The sequence below is a fragment of the Xylocopa sonorina genome, chromosome 2 (assembly GCF_050948175.1).
Source record: "Xylocopa sonorina isolate GNS202 chromosome 2, iyXylSono1_principal, whole genome shotgun sequence".
Taxonomy (NCBI): domain Eukaryota; kingdom Metazoa; phylum Arthropoda; class Insecta; order Hymenoptera; family Apidae; genus Xylocopa; species Xylocopa sonorina.
The window spans coordinates 9,505,964-9,530,142 of NC_135194.1; the positions used below are offsets into that span (position 1 = coordinate 9,505,964).

Sequence of the window (24,179 nt, forward strand, 5' to 3'; positions counted from 1 at the left end):
CGAAATTCTATTTTGCTGCTGATATACTTACACGAGCAAAACAACAGGGAAACTCTTCAGTAAGTCCTGTATAAAGAATACGTACTGTAGAACGCGGAATGGCGGCGGGTACAGAGAATTTACTCGACGTCGTTTTGGTTGCCAGTTACCGTCCCAGCTCGAACGAGCAGGGGATGATTCCAGTTGGTGTTGGTGCTGATTCAGCGAAATTTTTACTTCACTCTTACTTCGTTCGCATGCACTGGCAATGCGAGGAAAAGGTAACTCGCAGCTATCGACGCGACGGGTGAAGACTTTCTGTCCGTGTCGTTGTTCTGGCACGTAATAGAGTAACGAAAAGTGGTGACGATCGGTGGCGAATGAAAACGGCGACGGACGAGATTTGAACGATGACGAGGATAGTAATAAACGATAATTAGTCTATGCATATATTTGTGAATAGATATTTAATAATTTATTGTTAACTAGAGTATTTTATTTGAAGGATTTTCATTAAACGGGGTTTTGGGTACCAATAATATCATTTCTTACGCCAGATGGGGGTTGAAGAGAGAGAGGGAGTGAGAGAGATAATTGTATGCGAGAGAGAGAGAGAGAGCGAGTGATCGTGTGAAACGGTAAATAGATACACAGAGACAAACGAAAAATGGGAAAAAAGAAACGAATGAAAAAGGACGACAATTTCTACGTGCGCTTTTGTCGATGAACCGGGAAAGATAGAGAGAATTTTTAGCTTTTACTTATCTAATTTTTGTAAGCAGAGCGACACAGGCACGCCGGTCAAAAGAAGAAAAAAAAATGTGTAAAAGTAAACAGAAAAAAATTATATATATATATATTATATATTTATCGTTGGTTGCGCGATATGAATGAAGAGTGGAGGAGAGAGGTGAATGATAAATAAAATAAAAAAACGAGGGGCGCGTCGCGCGCGAGCATTCGACGGACGCGAGCTCTATAATTATACTTGTAAATATAATACACGATTTAGTGATAACGGAGGTTTTACTTTTAACAGCTTTATGTGATTATTACTTTGTCATGATCAGTGAAATAAATAAATGATGGTAATATTTTTCGTTTTTCGTTAACGTTAGGAATTAGATCCCCAAGTTCCGTTCTAATTCTCAAGCTCTACATCTTAACTATTTTATTTATACCAAACACTGTCATGTTCTCGCAATCTGTACAATTTGAATAAACACGTAAATTAATATCAAGCGGGTACGTAAATTTTTGCGCCTGATTATGCATCGGTGTATACCATCAGGACCCTTTTAAAAGATTCGATGCTAAATTTTTACGTGTTTTCTTACGTCTAAATTTTCTGATCGATAATTCCTTTGATCGCAGCTCGATATATCGTAACGCGTTAAATTTCTTCTAAGAACAGCGATTAATATTCATCGTGAAGGACGGACGCTTGTACGCGAAGCTACGTTTATACGTGGCTCGATGGGTATTGGCAACAGCCGAATGGTCATTACAATTATTGTTCGATAATGCAAATCAGACACAGCTGGCTCGCGCACTAATTAGGTCCACGGGGGATGGAGAATGTCCGTTGACTTCGAAGTAACAAATCCCTTTGATGGGCGGCGGAATCCTCTTAATGGTCATGCCGGCGGCCACTGTTAATAACCAATCAGAAATGACCCTTACGCCAGAACACGTTTCTCGGCTAATTGTTAATCGATTCGAATTTCGTGCATGGCATTTAATCGCGTGTGTCAGGGGCATTGTAAAACCCATATTACAATCGCAAACGCTGCTTTATATATCTACTATACACATCAACGAGAGAAAAATGTTCATATTTTATTTAGAATGAGTAACCCACAGTCAAAATTTAATCCTACAAAATTTGTAGTTCTATTCTGAAATTCAAATAAAGACTGTCGAATGGTACAGCTATAGCAGAAGATGCGTACAAACGAAGAACTCTTGAAAGGGATTTTCACGGACCCACTTGCATTCAAGTGTCTGGCACTCAGCAAATCCGCGCGTGCGAGCGCACGAGCATGAATCTTGAGGGTGCACGCGAGTGCCCCTGTTCCGTTCTCCAACCATGTAGCATCCCTTCTATCCTTGCCTATCTTGCCTTCTACCTATTTACTGACCCTGCACCTCTGCTTACCTAAACACCATCCCTTCGATACGATAACGAATGTTCAGCAAAGGTTGCGACAAGCTGAGTGGGGTCAAGCCATGGATACACTCGTGTCGCAGTGACAACGAGCATCCTGAACGAACTAAACACCGGTAGCAATGCGGTCGACATTAACCCGCACAAGCTCCCGCCTTCGATAAGAGCGATGGTGGGAACGTTGTAAGAGTGTGAGTTACAGGCCCGTATATTATGCTCGACTGGTTCAGGGTACTCGCGGTTAAGATTGGTATCGTGTGTTGAAAAATACAATTAAACGATTCGAAAGCAAGCGGTCGAAGGTAAATGCTTCGTGAAACCAAAATTTGCGACCGTACATGATTAGGTGGAGTATACCATATGTGCACGCTGTACAACAGACAAGGACAACACATATCACAGCGGGACCATTGTTGACCAAACCCGCAGTGTACCAGCGATTTCAATTCCGTGACGCAGGCGTGAGCAACGTTGGTCTCTGCGGGTTGTCTCTCTATCATGTATAAGGGTTCCTTTACGGCAGAATTTGGGCAGATAGAAGCCACGCGTCGTAAGAAAATACTGCTCAGGGATTGAGGAATTGGCGAACCAATGAGATGAAGGTTTTGTAAACTTTTCTATGGGTCCATCTTCTTAGACACGACCGTAAGAAATGGTGGATGTTCTTGTATTAAGGGTAGTTACAACCATGTCGAAGGAAAGTGACAGGCACCAGGGAGTTGAATTGTTTCGACTGAACCTGTGACTACGTATGATGTATGATCATATGTGAATATATAAGGATGTAGTAATATATAAGGAGCTTATATTATCACTCCCTTAGGTCGACTAAAAATTTGGAAAAACGTACGTATTACAAAAAAATTTTCATAGCGTGGTAACGAAAGAGTGAGTTGAAAAAAACGCGTGGACCATTACTACTGGAATGCAGGAGCAGTGAAAATAATTAGTCAGGCGCAGCGTAGGTACGGACCTGCATCGCACACTACTACTGCGTTCCCACCACCGCCCTCGCCAAAGACTTAGCCCGCGCGGGCCAAGGTTGCCCATGCGTGCGCTAGCGGAACGCGTCGCGTTTCTCTGCTTCGTTCTCCAGTTTCTCTCTTCCTCAACGTGGCCGGTGCTATTATTGCTGCGCCGCCTAAATGTAGGTTGATATAAATCGAGAACAGAATCTGTAAACGCGCGTCCGCCTCGCGTGAAAGAAGTTCTTTTCTTTTTGCCACGGTTCGAACGGCCGCGAAACAGCCAGCCAGTGCCAGCCGGGGACAATCGACGACGCGATGAAGAACACTTCACACTGGATACTGATCGCGTTTTGCGCCCTTGGTGAGTACCGTCTTCACTTCCGCATCCATTTCTCGTTAACAACCTCGTCGACGACGACGCTTCGAAAATCGTTTCGTACCGCGATTACTATCGATGACACTGTCTGCCATCCGGAAAATTTCCCGAGACATTTCAACAGAGCCGGATAACGACGCTTGCATTCCAAAATTGACGTTTCACGATTCAAATTTAATCGTCGACAATGAGAAAAATTAACGAGGACAAACTTGTCCTTCCTATTGAGAACGAACAGTGTCATCGAGCTGTCTTTAGAAAGGCATCTATGAAAAGTGTCGACGATACCCATTGTAAGCAACAATCATGAGAGAGAAAGAGAGCTTACGCTAATACTTTCTTGTTCATCCAAGTAGGAAGTTCTGGGGATTTCACACGAATGACGACATTTGATATCACAGTGATATGTTGGTAATTAGCTCAACAGTAGCAAGATTCTAGTGGAGCCTCGATAAAAATATATACTAATTAATTGATAATTATAGTTGCACGTTTTACGTAGTCGTAGGCGTTATTATTTGACTACTTCGCAATTGGATCGATCTTTATCGATAAAGGAATATTTCACAAGTTAAGTTAGTAAACCAACAAGTGGCGAATGGTTTCCTACTTTATTGTTCCCAATAAATCACACGGGAATTATCGTAAATCACTTATATAACGATCTTTATCATTCTTCAGCCTCATTATGGCATTTAATGGCATTATGGCAGTAAGGACTTTAATGGCACCCCGGAAATATCGCGCAGATCTCACCGCATATCTCGCATACGCGACAATCTCATTCTTCGAACGAATTAACCATTAGGAAATTCGCTAATCGGATAACAGGAAGGAAAATTTTCAAGACCAACGACGTAAACGGAATAACACGACAAAAATTTCGCTCGTTCCAAGTACTTCCAGCTATCGCGTAAATCGTAACCGAACAATCGCGAAACGTTTTTATTCAGTAAAGTTGACGAACAAAGTAACACGAGTTTCCTTTACTTGTTCGTATGAAATAAATATTAAAGAGAAATCTTTTTCCCTGGCGCCAGTTGATTACGTGACAGCATTCTGATTCATTAAATACATTTCATTCATTTACAAAATCGGGTTAAGATGCGTCTACTTGGCACGATGCTGCTTGCAAATTCTGCTTCATCACCGCAAGATGTTTGCCAGTGGATGATGACTTCTAAAGCCTGGCGTATCTTTCGGTAATTGCATACGGTACTTTATACATAATGCGACAAAAATGTTTTGCAGCGTTAACGTGTCCATTGACACGATAAATCGACTAAAATTGATCGTAACTGATAACAACGTAGCTATGAGAAGTTCACTCGATCAATGCTAAACGTGCCAAATTTACTCGCCCCCTTCTCGAATGCCATCGATTTTCGCGTACACTCGTTGATGCAGAATTTTTATTTTCGAATGCTAAAAGATAAAATTGCAGAAAGGACGATTGGCATCGAAAGACAAGGTCTTAGTATCGAAAAACACAAATAAAGCATTGTCTTTTCTGCAGTAAAGTGATTTTTACTATCTTGAGTCAGTGAAGGCTGTCGCTGTGGCGTCATATCGGCACCAGTCAGACAAAACAACTTTACGTACTGTCAAGTAATAAGAAAAACGTACGAAAGTTTTTCCTTTATAAATAATGCATCGTTTCTTCTTTGGTTCACTTTGTACATTAGCAAAGAGTATAATGAATGACGATAACAAGTAAGGATTTATTGCTCATCGATGGGAGAACAATCGTACCAAGCGATCTACTCCAGAATAATTTAATTGAATGAAAAACGTTCTTAGAATCGTACGCAACTCCACAGGAACGACGATAGTTATTATGCCTGTTTGCTTCAAGGTTCGACGTTTAGTTTCTACAGAGAGTAATATCAAAGTAGTACATCTGATTGAAGTCCACTCCCGAGTTTTACTTTCAATAGCACATCGTTACATCGCTGTACCCAACAAAAATCGCTGAGAACCATTGATTAGACAAGTGTAATTCTCTCCGCCAAATGTCGACGTTGAATCAGACTGGTTTGGCGTAAAGCAAACAGTATATCGCGTATGAAAATAAACGCCATCTCGAGCCTAGACGAGTATTGTAAAGACAGATATTACATACGCGTTTCTGAATATTTTTAAGACCTTGCAATTTCATTTACGTTATACCATAACGTTATTTTAGTAACTCTTTTGCGAATTATAAACTCTGCGTTAACGTATCATTTTTCAAGTTCTACGTAGCGAAATCTAAATTCTACACAACTAAGTACCCCAGAAATGGTGGTATCAATTTAAAGTCAGAATTCTCTCAATGAAGCAATGCTTATAAAAAATAAAGAAAAGTCAGCTACGATTTACACAAGTAGCACAAAGTTTATTGAAAAAATAAAAATACTGTAAAAATATGTATACATCGAAATCGGATGTGGTACACAGGGGGGTTGGAGAAAAATTCCGGAAGGGCTCTCGCCCAGTTTGCTGCTCGTTCATCGCGAAACGCAATGGATTCTCGTGGAGAAACTTTTTCCGCGGCTCTTTAAATCGCGACCGTGCGATCGATAGGGAGTGGACAACACTGATCCTCTTGGATGCTGAGCAGATATAAAAATAAGTAAGGATAAATGGGATGATGGCGGACGGGGCGACCAGTGGAAGGACGATTTTTCTGCAGGGAAAATCGAGTTCCACGATGGCATGCGCGACGTTAATCCAACCGTTCGTCACTCACTTTCACAGCGTAAAAAGTTTGCTTTCGTCACGACTCTGCACTGCGACAGTTAAAGAATATTTATTGAACTTTGCAACGAAAGGGTTGCGCCAGTTTTTCGTCGCTCGGTGACCCTGTTTGCATTTTTTACACACCCGTGCGCGCATGAATAAATAAATAAAATACGTTATACGTAAATATCGTGTAAAAAATAAATTAAGTATCGCCACTGTATTCTTAAAACTGTGTCGTAAGTAGAACAGCGGATACTTTTGAGATTTCGTGATTTTTAACTTTAGTTTTATTTTTGTTTGAGGAATCATCCTTTAAAATTTGATCAGTCGCCGTTGGAAATTCAATGAATCATTATGACTCATCTGGTTCATTCACAGCTGTCTTACACTGTACATATCTGAGAAATTGTAGTTTATAAGCAAAAGATTTTGTATCATGTCTGTTTTTTTTTTTAACTTATGATCTCAAGCGACACGTACACGTGTAACTGAATTTTTAACTGTTACGCAAACAGTTTTGAAACAATTTTGAAAGATACTTTCCTGAAACCTTATTCTTAGCGCTCAAAGTTCTTCGAAGCGTCCTTTTAATTCGCGAAACAAAGATCGAAAGCGAGGGAGAGAAATACATTTATATCATTCTTCTAAAAGTAGTCTCCTCTGTTTTCCACGTGTTTCCACCTAATTGCAACATTGTACAGCAATTTCAAATGTCCTATGCAGATCGTTCATGAAGCTGACCCCTCGTCATCTGTCATACTTAAACCACTCACACGCGTGTCATTTTTTATTAACAAGTGAAACGCGACAAGTGTTTAACTACCGATTCGTTACACGTGAACGAAGTGTTAAATGGCTTCATTACTTTGGTACACGGGCAAATATGAAAACGAATGCGTAGAACAAACGAGGACTTTTAGTGCACAATGTATGGGGTACAATGTTTAATCAATGACACAGACTTAATGATTCAACTGTACTTAAATAATGATAAATTCAGGGACGAAGTGATAAAAAACATTCATTTGTATTCGTTTACACTGGCCGTTTACACTGCTCTTCAACAGCCGAGCTTAACATCCGCCGAGCTCTGTAACATTGTAGAAGTTGCCTCACTCGCATAAATAGCTGTATCGAGGATCGAATATAGATATGAATCAATGGTTGGAAGCAATCAATCTGGGACTACGAAACTACGGAACTCTTTTACGCAGTTATTAAATGGATATCTGACGATGCAACTTTGTGGCATCAGAAGATGAAAAGTTCGTCTATAGATTATATGTAGCCGGAGGTTATTAGCCAGTTAAGTTCAATGTTACATCCTGTATGAGTGTGATAGAAGGTCCCAGCACTCCCCAGTCACCTTTTGACGTTGCTCAGATAATCTGTTATGATCACGTCACTTAATTCCGTCGATATTGTTGTTTTATCACATCCGGAACTCTGTCAGGCGGGTAAAAGGCAATCTACGTTGGAAATCGGAGTATTTTCGTTCGCTCGACACATTTTACGTCTCATGTCAATTTACAAGTAGGTTTGTATTCGGATGGAAAAGAGATATCGTAAACTTTTCGCTTTCTGAGTCACCAGTTAGGTGTTACAGAGGAATTACAATGAAAGAGACTATTCTACTATTCTATTCTAAAATAAGACGAGAGTCAAAAGTGACGAAATTGTGTTTGACGTTCCACATCCGAGAAAAGCATTCACGAAAACTAACTTCACGCGCACTAACAGCGAAATCCCATAACTCGATGCAACAGAGTTATCCCCGTGCAATCGCGTAACATTACATCACATAACTATCCTTCCTTTTTTCTTATATTTCGAGCATCGTTTATCCGGGATTTACGTCACGGATATCAGACTGGCTATAAAATGTACCACTCTCAGAAAATTGCCTCTAAAAATAAAGAGAATGAAAAAGAATTTGACGCGCGACTAACGAGGAAATGAACCAACGAAAAATGGTGTACTCAGCAACCAGTGATACCCGAGTAATTGTAAAAATCTGTAGCGTCGATCGAGGTTTCGTTCGCGTCATTTATTCATTTTATGTATACACGTCAGTTTATATATCCCCATAAATTCGATGGGCATTGCGCGTGGATATTTGCAATGCGTTAGATAATGCGAGGGTATAGGCGGGAAACGAAGGTGGGATGCAAATACGAGTGATGAGGATACCGCGGACAGACGGAACATAACATTCGTCAAGCCAGACTCAAACGTTGGATCTGGATACGAATTTGGCCGGTGAATGCACCCGCGGCAGATAGTTGGCCAGATTCTGCTATAAATAACGCAAGTTCGCAACCGCGCCAATGTATCGAGGGTATTCGTGTGGCGCCTCGAGCCAGACATGCACTTGACTCGACGTCGCTTCTAGTGACGTAACATCCGCCACGTGTTCGACAAGTTCGATCTTCGACTTTCCACGATCGATCGCAAGCTACTTCTAAATATTTAAAACCAGGAACCGAGTGTATACGATTGATTCTTCATTGAATTCTCCTCTGAATTCGAGCCGATTCTAGTCAGAGCTAAAATCGCAAACTCTAGGCGCGAATCATAGTATTCTATACTTAGAAATTAACGCTAGATACGTTGACTGCTCCCATGTGAAAATTTATAGGAAGATGTGTATACGTTTATCTCTTGGAGCTTCGAAATTCCAAATTCCGTTCTTTAAAATTTGTCAGTTCAAGAATCCGAAATATCTCGAGCACTGCGCCATGCATAATTTCAATAGTGTAAGGTAATGATTGCACGGCAGTGACACGAATTATACACTAATCTCGCTCTCAGTAATGTTGTTGCACCAGCGTGCATTCGAATCTGATAAATGTATCTCTGTCGTAGACATTGGCAACGTTCGCTAAGTTAAATCAGAAATAATTTAGAACGTATAAATATGCGTCTCGCGGTGACTGTGCAGATTTTCTCATCTGTTTCTGTTTCGATGGTCAGTCGATGGTAAAAGTTCTCCAAGATGCAAACGCGCGATAATTTTACAAAGGCTGATGTGTAAAAGAATCAGACACAGAATCAGAAACAGACACGTGTACATATTGACAGCTGAATCACTTGTGCTTTAACACTGGAACCGTTCACGTTGGGAACAGGCATACTGTAACTTCATTAAATGTGTAATAAGCAATTTAAAACGTTAGAGACTGACTTTGCGTTACATAATTGCATAACTCCCTGATGAAAAGATTGCATTGTCTTCAGAGATATTTACGACAAGCAATTGAAGTCTAAACGATTTCTATAATGGTATAATAGCTCCATTAATCAAATTTTCAATGATTTCTGCGCGTTAATTCCATCAAGTTTCGCAGCCCAGGCTTTTATACAGATTTTTATAGTGTTATGCACTTACTATGCACTCGAGCTGCACGCACGACACACGCTTAACGCTATGTGGCAACAAATTTGTTGGTTCTGCGTCTGTTTAGATAGTTCGGTGAAGGGTGCAAACTTTGCAGTAGATAGCAGCGTTGGTCGAACTGGGAAGCTAGATAAACCGTGTATATATGTACAACAAACGAACCAGAAATTCCTTTGAGAATGTAAATCATCAGACAAGCGAACGCGCGCGTTTGTGACATCAGCTCGAAACAGGAAGTAAAAGAAATGAATTAGTGTTACTTGTAAAGAGAGCATCGAAGTCGAAAAAGTGTCGAGAGACAAATGGAGTTCGCTGACTCTTTCCATTCTTCTCACTATTGCGAGTTTTCCTATCAGAACGACGATTGGTAATAAACTAAATAAAACTAACCAGCCAATAGTTCAGTTAACCGAGCGTTGGCTAAAATTTTCTTCCAATATAAAATAGAAACATAAAATAGACAAACAATGGAATTCTACGATACGAAAAATAGTATCCCTTCACTTTTCTCTGTTTATTATTCTCTACTGATTTTACAAATTAGTCATTTATATCCAGTAGATCGCGTTTATGAAGAACGCTACGTTCTTATTTTGCTCAACGATAAACGTTCCTACCTTTTCTTCTTTTCTACGCATCCCTACTTACATACTTTTCGCTTTGCACACTTTTCGCATCTAATATCTTCGCATAGATTGTTCTTCTTCTCAACTAAAATTCATTACGCTTCTCTACATCATAACTTAACTCTTTCTTCCCTCTATTAGTCGTCTCTTAAGACAATCAGAGGATACTGTGGGTGTATTCTGTTCCCCACCGCGCAGGGATACCTTTACTTTCCCTTCTGCACCGTTGAAAACGACACATCGCTACGAGTCGCCGTTAGGAATTTAGCACTGTGCAGATTGAGGACACCAGACAAGCTACTCGAAACAATTCCCCGGCAGAAATAGTATTGTCTATTTTTACTAATGAGAGAAGTCTCTTAGGCTAAATGCCACGACGCTAAAGCAATCTCTACGTACCCGTCACAAACGCATTCCTTGAATTCCCATTAGATAGGGCCATCATTGCGATACTTTAACTGGAATAATTTGCCACTCCTTCCATAGTGACTCATCCTTCTGCTGTCATTCCAACATAGTATCAGCGTCGCAATTCACTTCGTTGGTCAACTAAAATTGATCGGCGATCGTAAATCAATTCGACGCGCAATGGCTCACAGGCAGCAATTGCTCGTAATTCTCTCCCAGGAAGAAGTTATCTAATACGATACACGACTCTAACTTTATTACACTGATCGTATTACAGATCCAATTCTCTATTACTCGATATCCTGTATCGCGGACGCTTTAGCATCGTCGTTGTGTTACCCGGTCGTCGTAACGTTACGAGGTCTCTAAAACGAGAAATATCTGAGGGATTCCAGGAACAGCAAACTGCGCGGGTAAGCTGCGAGGGTAAAAAATGAAGAGGGACTAAAAAGAGAGGGTGGACGGTAGTATCGGAAAATAAGAGCAAACGGTGAACAGGACTGCAGCCATCGGAAGAAGGCGCGACGCGACTCTGACGTAAAATCCGAAACTTCTTCCGCCGGAGAGCGTTACTTTTATGTTAATGAGGGGCAAATTATCGGAAAAGAGGGTTGCTGACGTAGCAGGCTGTCATAGGAGGACAGAGATCCGCGGGACCACTTTCTCCCGGTCACACTTCCGTTCTCCGTATCGACCTTCTCCTCCCATCGTTACCGCTTCGACATCTGATAAAGCACGATTTCGTTCACGGTTATCGGAAAGCGATGCTGATGCTTCGTTTGCGACGATACCGGGAAAATCGAATATTCGAACGATACGATATCAGCTGTGCAGCTCTGATCGATTATCCACCCCATCCTTACAGCTTCGCCCATCGCCATCTGGCCAATCTGTTCACTTCAGCCACTTGCAGATCCAACTTTAAAAACATATCGCTAAATTAAAGGGATGTCGTAGTAAAAAACGTAGAAGCTGCATTAATAATTTGAATGGTAAACGAGGCACAGTTTATAATATGGAAAAATGATGGATGAAAAGTATGATTCACTTTAGGGCAATTAATGTGATTTTGTAACAAGTTTTTTTTTTAATTCGTGGTGATGACTTGTCATACTGAATTCCCTCAAAAATGAACGGCGTTCAATATTTCGTGATAAGATAGTGCCACATCAGAATATATGTATATACTATGACGTACGTACACCAAGTACATCCTCCTTCAAGTTTCTGCGATCCTGTGAACAGAGTGGCGCCATGTGGTCAAATGAGAAAGCAAACGAAACAAGTGGGGGATGAAACGAAGACACGCCTTGAAGGGCAAGTAATTTAATTATGAAGCATTCCTGCACGTAATTCAATGACTAGTATTACCAGATTTTTTCATCGTACAAAAAGTTATTTTACAGCAGCGTTTCGCTATTCGTTAGACTGGAAATAATCTTGCCTATTCTGTTATTTAATATACCTTTATTTTATAAAAAAGGGAAGTAACATTTTATGTCTCTAATTATAGTCTGTAATTAAATATGCCACTGCTACAAGCGAAAAATGGTAACACTGATGAGTAACCGGCTGCAATTTTAATCAGTTGTATTGGTACAAATCAATTGGTAAATTATTTTAATTTATTGCTAACGATACGTTGCTTAATATTAATTAACATAAACTGCAAGTCTCGTGAAATGCAGTTGTTGCATGCTTGATATCGGGGGGCGTAGCTCAGATGGTAGAGCGCTCGCTTAGCATGCGAGAGGTACCGGGATCGATACCCGGCGCCTCCAAATATATCTTTTTTTTAATTATAAATATTAATATTCTTTTACTCTAAACCATTCCTGCAACTATATATCTTTCATTTTTTATCATAAACAGCCAATAAACCCATACAATTTCCATTCGATAATATATTACATTGAAATAATCATATTCCATATTACAAGTACATATCTCCATTACACTTTTTGCATTACTGTGCATTACTGTATGCATTACTATACACGTATATCTGCGTCTTCATTTAATCGCTAAATATTCTTAAACTATAATCTGTTCGCAAGTTTCGCCAAAGATCCAGTTATGATAAATACAAGAATGATGAATCGCACAGCTGACGCCGGAAGAACGAGAACTGACCAGCCGCAGAAACGTGTTTCGTAGTCCATAGTATATAGCGTGTGTGTACACACGTGGAACACGTAGAAGCAACGTTTAGACGTTCCTCAGGGCGTTGTCCTAAGCTCGTTTAGTACCTCTGGCCACCTCTTCGGCTGGTCTGTTATCCGGTTGATTCTAAACCATGATTTACCAACAACTGGCAGAGAAACTAGTGCTGGTTCGCCGTACTACGTATCCATCCTAATCGCCTTTCTAATCGCCACACTCTCAACCCCCACACGATGCGTGCCCAAACGCCACGGTCAAACTGCCTGTTCCCCCCAAACTGGTGCCTAAAAACACGCTGACAACAACAGACTTCTAATGACTTGATACTTACATATGCGTAATCAACGCGTGCGTATGAAAAAGTTCGAAGGGTAATCGCAATTTTATAATTCTCTGAATAAACATTGATAATCGATAAATATATCATTTGATAATTCAGCTTCCTGTCAAAATTTTGTCAATCTCACTATCAAAGATGCAGTTAAATGCACTTGATTTATATGTGACAGAAATATGATTTACTCTTTGCCCTTGAAAGGAATTATACAGATGCAACGAAGGACGTGTAGTTTCGTACATTGGTATCCCAACCACCCTAGCTGGTTTCTGTGATCCTGGTTCCTACCCCGATCTATGTTCTCAGAGCCATTGTTCGGATGCGGTCAAGCGTCCTCTTCGTACGGCTCTCTGCGTGACCATTAAAAACTCGAGGCACGTAGCAGAGCTTCTATGGAATGAATACATTTCTCCTTCCTCTTCTCCTTTGCATCCTTCGTTCAATTTCACGTCACGCAGGATCACATTCACGTTCCTGTTTTCTGCATAGCTCTATCTACCGTGCAGTCGTTCAATTCGAGTCGAATCCACTGCTACAACTTACTAAACCGACGCTACAATGCGTTTGCACGTCTTATCAGAAGAGCTACGATCGCTGCTCGCGTTTAAACCAGAAAAAAGTGTCATACTTGCAAAAGATGTAGTAATTTCAATTAGAATACCACCCATGAAATTATGTTTAACGTATGAAGTGGATTGATAAAGGGAAACCTCGCCGTTCCACGTTACAAAGGAAGACGTACGAGCTTCTCGTTCGACCCAGTTAGGGCTGAGGAAGGTCGCGATAAAAAGAACACCACTACAAAGGCGCTTCGCAACCCCCTGTCGCATCGTGTTCTCCTGCTGCTCCGCATGTTTTTTCTTTGTTCAACGTTTCAAAATTTACCACCCTTTATCGTGGCCGTACACACGTGCACACGCGTGTCACGTATACCCCCTTGGGAAGGGTGTACGCTCGCCTCTGCTAGGCCGCTATGTAGATACGCGGGCAACGAATGCAGCAGCGAGCACGTCATGCAACCCTAATAATGCGTGTGTAGACAAGGTGACGTAATGTGCGTGCCACGTGTACCTGTCGTGAATGGGAAATGCGTTCACGAGCTGTACACCCGTTCGTTTCTTAAGCGCACACGTTGCACACGTTGCATTGCCGTGATGGTATTGAATGAACGTTCAACGTCTGCGTATATCAATTTGTTGTATCATTCTCTGGGATGAAAGAAACACTCGATTCGAAGCTTTTCTAATTCATAAAATCGTACTTCTCGACTCCATTATCCGCCTGTTAAATTATATACATACTCTGTGCTCCAAGTCGCAGTTGAATTAAAAACAATTGCCTTTCTAACAGAGTTATCATGAACGTTAGGTACGTTGGGAAGAGGAACAATTAAAATGAAATGGTAGAAAGGAAAAATAGATTAGTCGCGACGTCGCCACGATTTAAAGGGGTGTCAGGAAACGAAGGCGAGGGGACGCATGCCGCGGAAACGGATGTCGCGTAACGCGCCACAAGGATGCTTGTTGTTTATGCGTCCCTTGCACAGTTGGACCGCAGTCAGGCTTTGGCCTCGCTATCAAAAAGGAGTAAAGGAGGAGCCCACAGGAGCAAGGGAAGAGATCATGCTACCCCGATAACTCACGTTCGTACAGCAGTGCGTGAGCCTAACCAGTTCGCCAAACGTGGCGAAACATATGGCGATGCCGTGTACAACTTGTACAGCCTCGACTGAAAGCTCCAAAAACCGAATTGTCGAAGAGATCGATCGGTTTCCGGCGTCCACTTCGACGCAGCGATTCGATAGCCGTCGATATCGGAAAACCAATCGATGTGGAAGTCTTGGCGGTGATTGAGGGATGAAAACCTCGTGGCGTTAATCGCAAATTGTTAACGACAATTTTACTAGTACGTTTCGTTGCTATTCAGGATCGATGCTGCAGTGAAAGAGTAAGAAAAATGTGTGATATCAAGTACGAAATATTTTTTATTATCTTATGCGATTTTTCCAAGCAAACAGCTGGAATTAAAAAAATCAATGCAACGTACGAGGGACTTTTAATTTGACTGCAACCTACGGATATGCTACTTGTAACAGTTTTGTTTGAATATCGAAAACGAAGTGGATGGTAGCGCAAGGAATTGCTACGAATTTTTATTCGATACTGTACGTCGTAAAGTGTGCGTACATGCGTGTACTGAGTGTATATATTTATATGTGGAACACATGGGAGGCAGTCGGGCCCTTTGGACACTCCCTATAGGGGCTGATGCCTTGGTAAGACCACGCATTGCCCCTCAGGCCCTTGAATTCTTCCTGTCCTTCAAGTAATTTAATTCCCCTTTCAATTCATATCGACTGCACCACTGCAAACTAAGGCAAACTAAATAATTGCATCAATTTTTTCTCTCATTGATTGCACAAAGTTAATGAAGACGTACGTGATATACTTAAAAAATGAAAAAGTCAAAATATACGAATCATACTAATATATTAATAATAATGTATATAATTAAGACAAGTTCCTAAAAGTTCATTACATTTATAAATTTATTCCTAACAACTTGCAAAAGTATATTCAGTCAATCATACAAATTCGAAGTCTGCTGTGCACAACTCTCAACATTCTTATTACATTATAACTCGAAACGAGTGTTTAAAATCCAATAGATACAATGTCAAGTCTGTGCGACACAAGTGTTCCTAGCCAAACCGGAAAGCGATGCAACTGAAGAGTATTGAACGTGCTGTAACCAAATACGAAGACACGTCAAACAACAAACAATCACGCGAGAACTGGAACAGAGAATGTGAACGCAAAGGAGGCAATTTACGCGTCCCGAAGGAGCCGTGGCGATAATAAATATGAAATGAAACGCGATCGACACGACCGATTCGTTCGCGCGAACCACGAGCGTTCGATTTTACCCGCGTCGAGTGCAATGCCACTACTCCCACGCCTCGATCTCCTTCGCGCGATACTTGCCTGATAAAAATTCTCGTTCTCTATTGTTCCACCCTAATTAATGTCCGCAATAACGATCTACGCCCCTTCGCCACTAGACACGCACGCCTTTAACCGTCATACAACCCTGTTACTTCGCGCTGTCACTTATCCAATATCTGTGAGCAAAAAATGCTCATTGACAATGGGCTCAGCGAGATGAATGGGGTTTCCTGTACGAGCGTACTACTGTCCTGTATAGGTGAATCGATATACGTGCTAACGTAAGGGCTCGTTCGGATATATACGCGAGAAGACTTCCTGTCGTTTTTTCACCCCTATGTAAGAACCCTAAGAGATACAATACTCTTTTGCAATAACAGAAAGAGGCCTCCATCTTGTCATATCGTACCATAATTCAACCTTGAAAAATACATAAAGCTAAAAATGAAAAATACATAAGCTAAAATTGTTTTTATGAACTTTGACAAACGCATAACAGATGATGGAAGATATAACGAATATGAGACGGATCGTATTGTTAAATAAGGACATCGCACGCTAATCTCGCAATCCTTTACAGTCTGCTGACAGTTGGATTCGACGTTCTATTCTGTTCCGCCGTTATTGATTGTTCAAGACGAAACATGAATGTGTTTCCATCGATTGATACAACTAATTACTATTTATCATTACTATTGCTGTTGTCTAAGTATCCTGTTTACGATACACAGCCATTTGTGAAATAAACAGATAGTATCAATTGAAATGCGCCGATTCAATGAATACTAACGGGGAGGTGGTTGTCATTATCGCGGCACGCTCGCCCACGGCCAATTACGCGCTAATAAATGGCGCTTATCGAGCGGAGGGTTAATGGAGGCGCGTCGAGTAATCAGATCGCTCGATAATTGGTGCTTTTTTAAACACAAAATGTCGCAACGCGTATCAGGTTAGCAGGCGTCGAGTAGGTGCACTTTACAAATGTAACGCGGCCAGCTTATCGGTAATACATCACTGTACCTTCTGTTTTCCTGTGTAATTGCACACTTTACTTTGTTTACAACGATTTGTTGTAAACCCCGCCGCCAAGTAATACAAAATCTACGAGGCGCGTAACGAGCTTGCCCGTATCCACCGACAGGGCCACTCCCTTCGCGAAAATTTACTTGCGCATCCTCTTGTCTTGTGGTACCCCTCTACCATCTTCGCCAACAACGTGACATTTGCGACCCGTTTTACCATACAAACGGGCATTGTAAATTATGTAAAGTTAAACGTTTAACAAAAACGTTATTAACGGTATTAAAATTCAATGGAGCGTAGTTGATTGTAAGAAAGCATCGAGTTTCTTTAATTTTTCAAACGATACGGAACAATTGACGTAATTCTTTAGCATTTTCATTGATCGTCTACTAGAGTATGTAATTACATATTTGGACTTTGAATAACTTTGTATTGTAAAATGAAAATGATAGTCTTTGTATACAAATTAAATATCTACGTGGATATCTGTGTCGTCTGATACATTTTAATCGATTTTCCAAGTTAGAAGTTATACTTGGCGAATAACGATCGCTAATTATCGCCATCTGAAACTTATCGTTGTTCTTTCAGAATCTCAGGCGGAACGATCATATTTTTATAAAAAAAATTGTCGTTTTAGTTGAACAATTGCGAAGTGGTTGACACGCGACAATGGAAATTGAAGTAGCGTGCGCGTATTGAAGTCTCCGCGCACGAGTTCGCGGTCTATCGAACTCGCGGACAGCCTCGTTTCTCGAAACTCCTAAGTTCCTAATAATCGCGTGTCTCGTTTGTTCTAACCCATTTCTTTCCATGAATGGTCCCGCTTCCGGTTCCACCTGCCTCCTCTTCGCCGCGCGCTTTTACTCCGCGCGACGGACTCTTCGCCCCTTTCGTTCACCGCGACGTCACAGTCGCGATTGGACGTTAATTCATCGAATCGGATCAGAATAAACTCCCGCGATGTTGATACTCCTCTAATATCATGGCAACGTGCTCAGGCCACCTCCTTACCGTCGTTTAATCGATTTGGCAGGGCCTCGCGTTCGCTTTTTAAGATCGAACAAACGTTAGGCGTTAATATTGTCGATATTCGTCGTCGCACGATTGACAGAATGCTTTGGTACGCTCTTTTTCTTGGATCCCATTTCACAGCAACTTTGATTCAGCGGATTTTATCGATTGTTGTTCGTGTTTACACGAGGGCATTTTCTATTGGATAAATAAAGTTTGATGATTCTTTATTTGTGTTCTATATAGCTCCTTGTATCTACTCCAAAGGGTGGTTAAGGACCAGCAAGCTTTTGATATTAATTTTTAAAATACTCAGCGTTATTGTACTTGCATTCAGATTGCAAAGTTAAAACTGACCCTTTTCGATGACTTTGTACTAAAATTTAGGTGACATATATCGTAATCTTCAATGAAATTAAGTAAAACATTAATTGCATTCCACCCTTTAAGTATTTTTTAATGGTACCATTAATGTACAAGAGAAATGGTTGGCAAAAAAATACTCCTATTACGGTACAACTATAATTCGTCGTTTGTATAAGCTTCCACTGGATCCAACCGCACAATCGAACCACCCGTGGACGCCCCTAAAGTTCAGAGGCCAGCTGCGCGAAACCCCTGCAGGGAAACAGGATCTGCGAGCCGGTAACCAGTCAATGACGGTTACGTGACTCGTTTAATGAATAACGGGAGCAGCCACCCTGCTGCAATGGGGGTTGTAAATTATCCCCTGCGAGCTCGTGTTATCCTGCTACCGAACCGCCCTTGTTTTCCAATAAATACAAAATGCGCGAGCAGGGCGGATCGTTCGGCAAGACGCGCGCTTCTCTCGTCGGCCATCCCTCGGAGGTGGCCACGTGCCATTGAAAACCGATAAGACGGCGTTATTGAAAATATCCGATGGACCTTCTGGGAACGATGCAGCCCTGCTACGTTTCCGGTCGAGTTTGCATCGAGCTTGCGAGCGGTCGCATTCGATTTATCGATTCCACCGGCGCGACTGGAGAACTTCTAGCCCCGTATGCAGCCCCGTTCCGCGAACCAATCGAGAATTCCTATTCCCGATCGTCGAGCACCCTGTATTTATTGGCTATCGAACCCATCGATACGTACCCCCGCGCGGTTGATGAGCTCTCGATACCTCAAGTTCTCTCAAGATATTTCCCACGTTCCGTGGTCTGCCTTACGAGGACCACGTCTTCGACTGATCGTGCGTACGAGATAGGGGGAATAATCGCGAGGGGATTGCGCGAAGGGGTGAAAAGCGATCGGATATTTCCTTTCTTTTAATCAGTTTTTTTGTCACGGAAGGGGGTGGAAGAAGGACGCAGGAGGTTGTGACACGCGTTGCAGGTGTGCGAAGCAAACGCATGCGAGATTCATCGTGGATATTACCTTGCCGTTGGGCAATTCTGTTTTTTATTTGTGGCATTGATTTATTGAGATATCTCGCGTAGTGGAATGTTGTAAAAGTTTTCTTCGCGTAGAAATTAAACGATTGGGTATTTTGTGTAACCACTGATAATGTATTCTTGCATCAACAATTCGATAATACTCAGTATTAATTTGCCAAATTGATCGATACTTTTCAAAAAACATTCGTCAAGATGTTATTGGAGGATCATTACTCTTGTTAACGATTCTGTAATCCTGTTCAAAAAGCAATGCCATCGGCAAACCTCCTTGTCGCATTAGTTTCCAATAATCCTCCATCGCTTCCTTTAAGCCTATCGGTTGATTAGTAAGGAATCAGCAATTTCATTACTCTTTCGGTAACCTCGAATAAAAACAGATAGAAATCGACATTACTATCGCGTTATTGGAATGAAGAAATCTTGGGAGAGACTTGACAAACAATTGCTTAAAAAATGATTATAAAATATATAAAATTTACGATCAAACTCCGTCGCGATCCCAAGAATGTACAAGAGCCTCGCGTCCATACGAATCCGCCTAAAAAAGTCAAACGCGCGTTACCAATAAAAAGAACCGTGTAAAAACTCCATCCTCGTCTAACAAATCCTCCATATGTACGCTGAACACGAGTGGAGCGTAACTTACGGCTGGCACCGGAAACGCGTTCAGTCTCCCACCAACCGCAGGGTGGTTTTGCTACCCGCGTCGAGGCGCATGGCAGACGTGTCCCCTTCCAGCGGAGCGCAGGAGAGGCGACCTCCACGAGCGGATGATCGCCTGGCAGGGTGGCGGGCAATGGCGACGCTTCGTCCCTCGGAAGGAGCCGATAAAAACCTCCGCAGCATCTTTTTCTCCATTCGACTTTCGACGTGCGAGCGCCTGGAGACAGGGCCCGGGGGACCTTGGACAGAAAGGATCGTACGCTTAAGCAGCCGTCCGTCTCACTACGGCCAGGATCGTATGGTGAACGAGAGGGTTGCGTTCGCGGGGAGCTGAGCGGATTTATGATGTCTTTTTACGCGCGCGCCTCCTTCGTTCGTTTTTCCTTCGACCTTTTTTTCGTGTTCCGTTCGACCGCCAGCGAACGTGTGCACGCACACAAATTCCGCGGCTATCGATATCTGCCGATGATGGCTGACAGCGCCACCGCCGGTCATCCCCCGTCGCGCGCATATTTCCACGTGCCACCCCCGCCAGGAGCGCGCGATTGCCGCGGCTCTGTACACACACCGCAATCGATGTATTTTCGATGTATTTCGATCGCTTTTTTGGAGGCTCGCAATATTTCCAACCTCTCGTTTCGCTCTTGCTCGCTTCGTCCGTATCTTGAAGACGGTAACTGACGAGACTCGAGTGGTAATAGCGCGAAGCCCCGTTCAGATTGATCACCGCATTTTATTTTTAAATAATTTGAAAGGTTTTTTGTTCGCTTGACTTGAAGTGTAAGTTACTTCAAGTTTCTCTACTCTGAACTCAATTAGTCTAGTTTGTTTCTTTCAAGTGCGTCACATCAATTCTTGTTACTTATACATACTTTATGTCAGTCTGCTAATTTCGTTTAACTTCAAACGTTTCCTCGAGCTTCAAGCGAAGTTGAGATTCGTTCACCCTCTTTCTTGCTTTTCAAATATGAACTGCATTGTTGGATATTCAGTATGGATCTGAAGTTAACTATTATAAATACTTTTTGCGAGAATTATATATTATAACTACCATATGAACAAATGAGTACTTTAGTTATCGGCTACTTGAAACTAAACTACTTCAATCGAAATGACATCGAGATATAATGCGACTAAAGTAGCCACTGAAGTCAGATTACAAAATATGAACAAAGCATAAGATAATTGTTGACGAAGAATCTATTAAATATCGAATGATGCCCCATTGCGTAGAACGAAATTCTTTAAGACCAAACGACCGACATTCGAACGGAAATAAACGATCAAAGACACCACGATGGAAAAACAACCCTTGAGAGGTACTACCCTAGTCTACTTCTGGTCTCCTGTTGTAAAAAGCCTCGAGCCATACCAAATCAAAGCACGTTTGATCGCGACGCCGATATTACGTCTCTACTACAGTCGGACGAAGAGGAATACAAGAATTTTTCAAGCAGCTGATACTTTCTCGGCTGTATAAAACGCTGATCCAACATTCCTTCTTTCGTCTGCCGACGAGTTTCTGGATCTGATAAGAAAGGCATGTCCAAACGAACGAAGGCTACCAAGCCAAACCTTGGTCCCCACTCTTCTCCATTACCATGATGAAACCAATCTGACTCTAGTATAACTTCACACACAAGTTTAAATACCAAGTATGCGTCGCTCTCGTTTTATTTCGTATCACAGAGCAAAATGGCATTACAATACTGTCGCTAAACCAGGAAAGACACCACCACCGTAGATATTTCATATTTACGTCAATGCTGAGGAGTGTAACAGCTCCTCAGGCGCTTGCTGCCCCTTGCGAACCTCTTTTCGCGTGGCATTCCTAGCGTCGTCAAGGAAACCACAGACGCTGAAGCATCGTTTACTGTCACAAGCAGATCGCAGACCTGACTCGACACGTGCTACGCTTGAGTGCGTTTTCTCTCCGGATGGTAACGTCGCACGCGACGATAGGAACAGCGTTTGTCGCCAGAGAGTCAAGTTTTCTCACCGTTGATTTACGTCGAGCAAGCGAGAAACGAACAGGAAGAGGCCGCAGAGCGAATGAATCGAAAGAGGTAGCACGCGGGAAAACGTGGAACAAGAAGCCAGAGGATACGAGAGAAGAGGTCCAACCGAACAAACCGGAAACTACGCTAGATTTCATGAGTACCTGTTACGAAGAAGCTGAAGATCATCTCGACGTGCTGTCTGTTGGCGTTCTCAAGCTACCAAGTAAGAAAGAAGATTATTGATACGAAATGATCTGACTTTCCTCGATTGTACGATGAAGAACGATAATTTCTGGTGTATTGTTACTACATCATTGAATATTATTATTGATCTACGGTCTTTGAACTTGTTACGCACGACGAGGCTGAAGAAACGAATAAATTAGTCCATATGCAAAAGCATTGTTATTCGCTAAGAACTGTCCCTGTCCTATCTACAATAAATGATTGTTCTACATGAAGAATAAGTTCAGCAGGAGGTATTTGACTGAAACTAGAGATCGATAGTAGTTCTCGTAGTCACATTTGCGCCATTTTTATCATTTCAAATCACACGATCCTGTCGCCAGGTCCTGCCGCTCGGTTCCAAACACTCTTTTACACCTCAGTCTTAGTCTTACTCTATTTATTTCCTTCGAAACATTCTGTCTGCGTGTTTTAAATTTCGAGGCATTCCAATCGCACGCTATAAAACCATTCACACTCTGCAATATGAATAATGCGTTGAACGAGGTGAGTAATATAAGAGTCACGCAATAAGAATTACGATATCGCTGAATGAGACAGTGAAATTGTGGAGTACCGAGGAGTTGTGTAGGTATAGGATACATAGATGAGTACAGATACGTAAGACTTGAATTACTATAACTGTTAGCAGACCTCTTTAACTAAACTGCTATCCTATTACGATGGAAACACGAAAGTGAGTGACGAACAAATGCGACAACATCGACCCGGCGCGTTTCTATTGACACGTAGAGGAAAACGCATTTTTTCTTGCATTTCCCGTTTTCTAATGTTAATTTCAATCGTACCGGTAATCGCCACGCTTACCAAGTACACGGCATTAATAACTTCCACTGCAGTTATTTCTCAATAAGTAAATGGCTTGCATTTACGGGGGGCTTAATGCATCAACTTATTTGATAACGATGATTAACACCTCGTACGAGCCGCGCAATTATGTGTGCGTTAATAACTGACAGTTAAATCTCAATCTCGAGGTGAGAGATTGAAAATTTTCATTTGTTAAACTTTATACGATTACGTTGGTATGTATGATGTGATATTGTCATTTAAGGGAAAGCTATTAACTCGTCGCAATAATATAAGGAAATGTCGTTTACCCATTTAGGAATGAAGGTATATACTTATACAGTTCCCTTGAACCAACCCTCTGTGTTATATACTATCCGAATATTCCATCTGAGTTGCCAACATTCATCCACCATTATAAAACGTCCATTTTCTCTGTGCGTTTCACCTTTTTCCAAGACAAAAATTCTTCTGAAAAATGCGATTCTAACAGAACTTTTATTTCAGTTAAATTAATTGTTATACAATCGACAACTGAAATAAAGCCTGAACGATTTAAATAACAGCTGGCATTTATTGACGCGACACTTGGTACGTTTGAAAGATGGTGGAAGAACGAAGGGGAAGTGACAAACCATTAGCAATCAAACTGGTCCAGAGATCGAGTAAGACGAAATAAATACCAGCTACCCCTGCATAACAGCCGGGTAAAGAGATGTTGAAGATCATCTCGAGAAACGGTCCACCGTCGCAGCATCTCGATCATCTGCTCTCGCACAGTCGAGGTCATTCGACTGTTCCGTGTCTCTCGATAAAATCGAATGACTTGTGTCACTGGGGGGGCGGCGCGTAAATTCAAGTCTTTTAAGGTGTCGCACCTTCTTTCAGTCCTCGTTCCGCCATTGTAAAATATTATTACCGCGCAACGAAAGATATAGC

At 41.7% G+C, this 24,179-nt stretch overlaps 1 protein-coding gene and 1 non-coding gene across 2 annotated transcripts in view; both read left to right on the forward strand.

Annotated features, from left to right (window-relative positions):
* The first annotated feature begins 3,174 nt into the window (after window positions 1-3,174).
* Window positions 3,175-24,179, forward strand: part of LOC143433195 (xaa-Pro aminopeptidase 1) — a 31,482-nt gene continuing 10,477 nt past the window's right edge. Inside the window, exon 1 of the mRNA XM_076910408.1 lies at window positions 3,175-3,475. Within this exon, the coding sequence (XP_076766523.1) occupies window positions 3,430-3,475 (46 nt within the window). The 5' untranslated portion in view covers window positions 3,175-3,429. The remainder of the gene's footprint in view (window positions 3,476-24,179) is intronic.
* Window positions 12,354-12,426, forward strand: Trnaa-agc (transfer RNA alanine (anticodon AGC)). Its single transcript has one exon. It is a non-coding gene; the product is annotated as a tRNA-Ala (tRNA).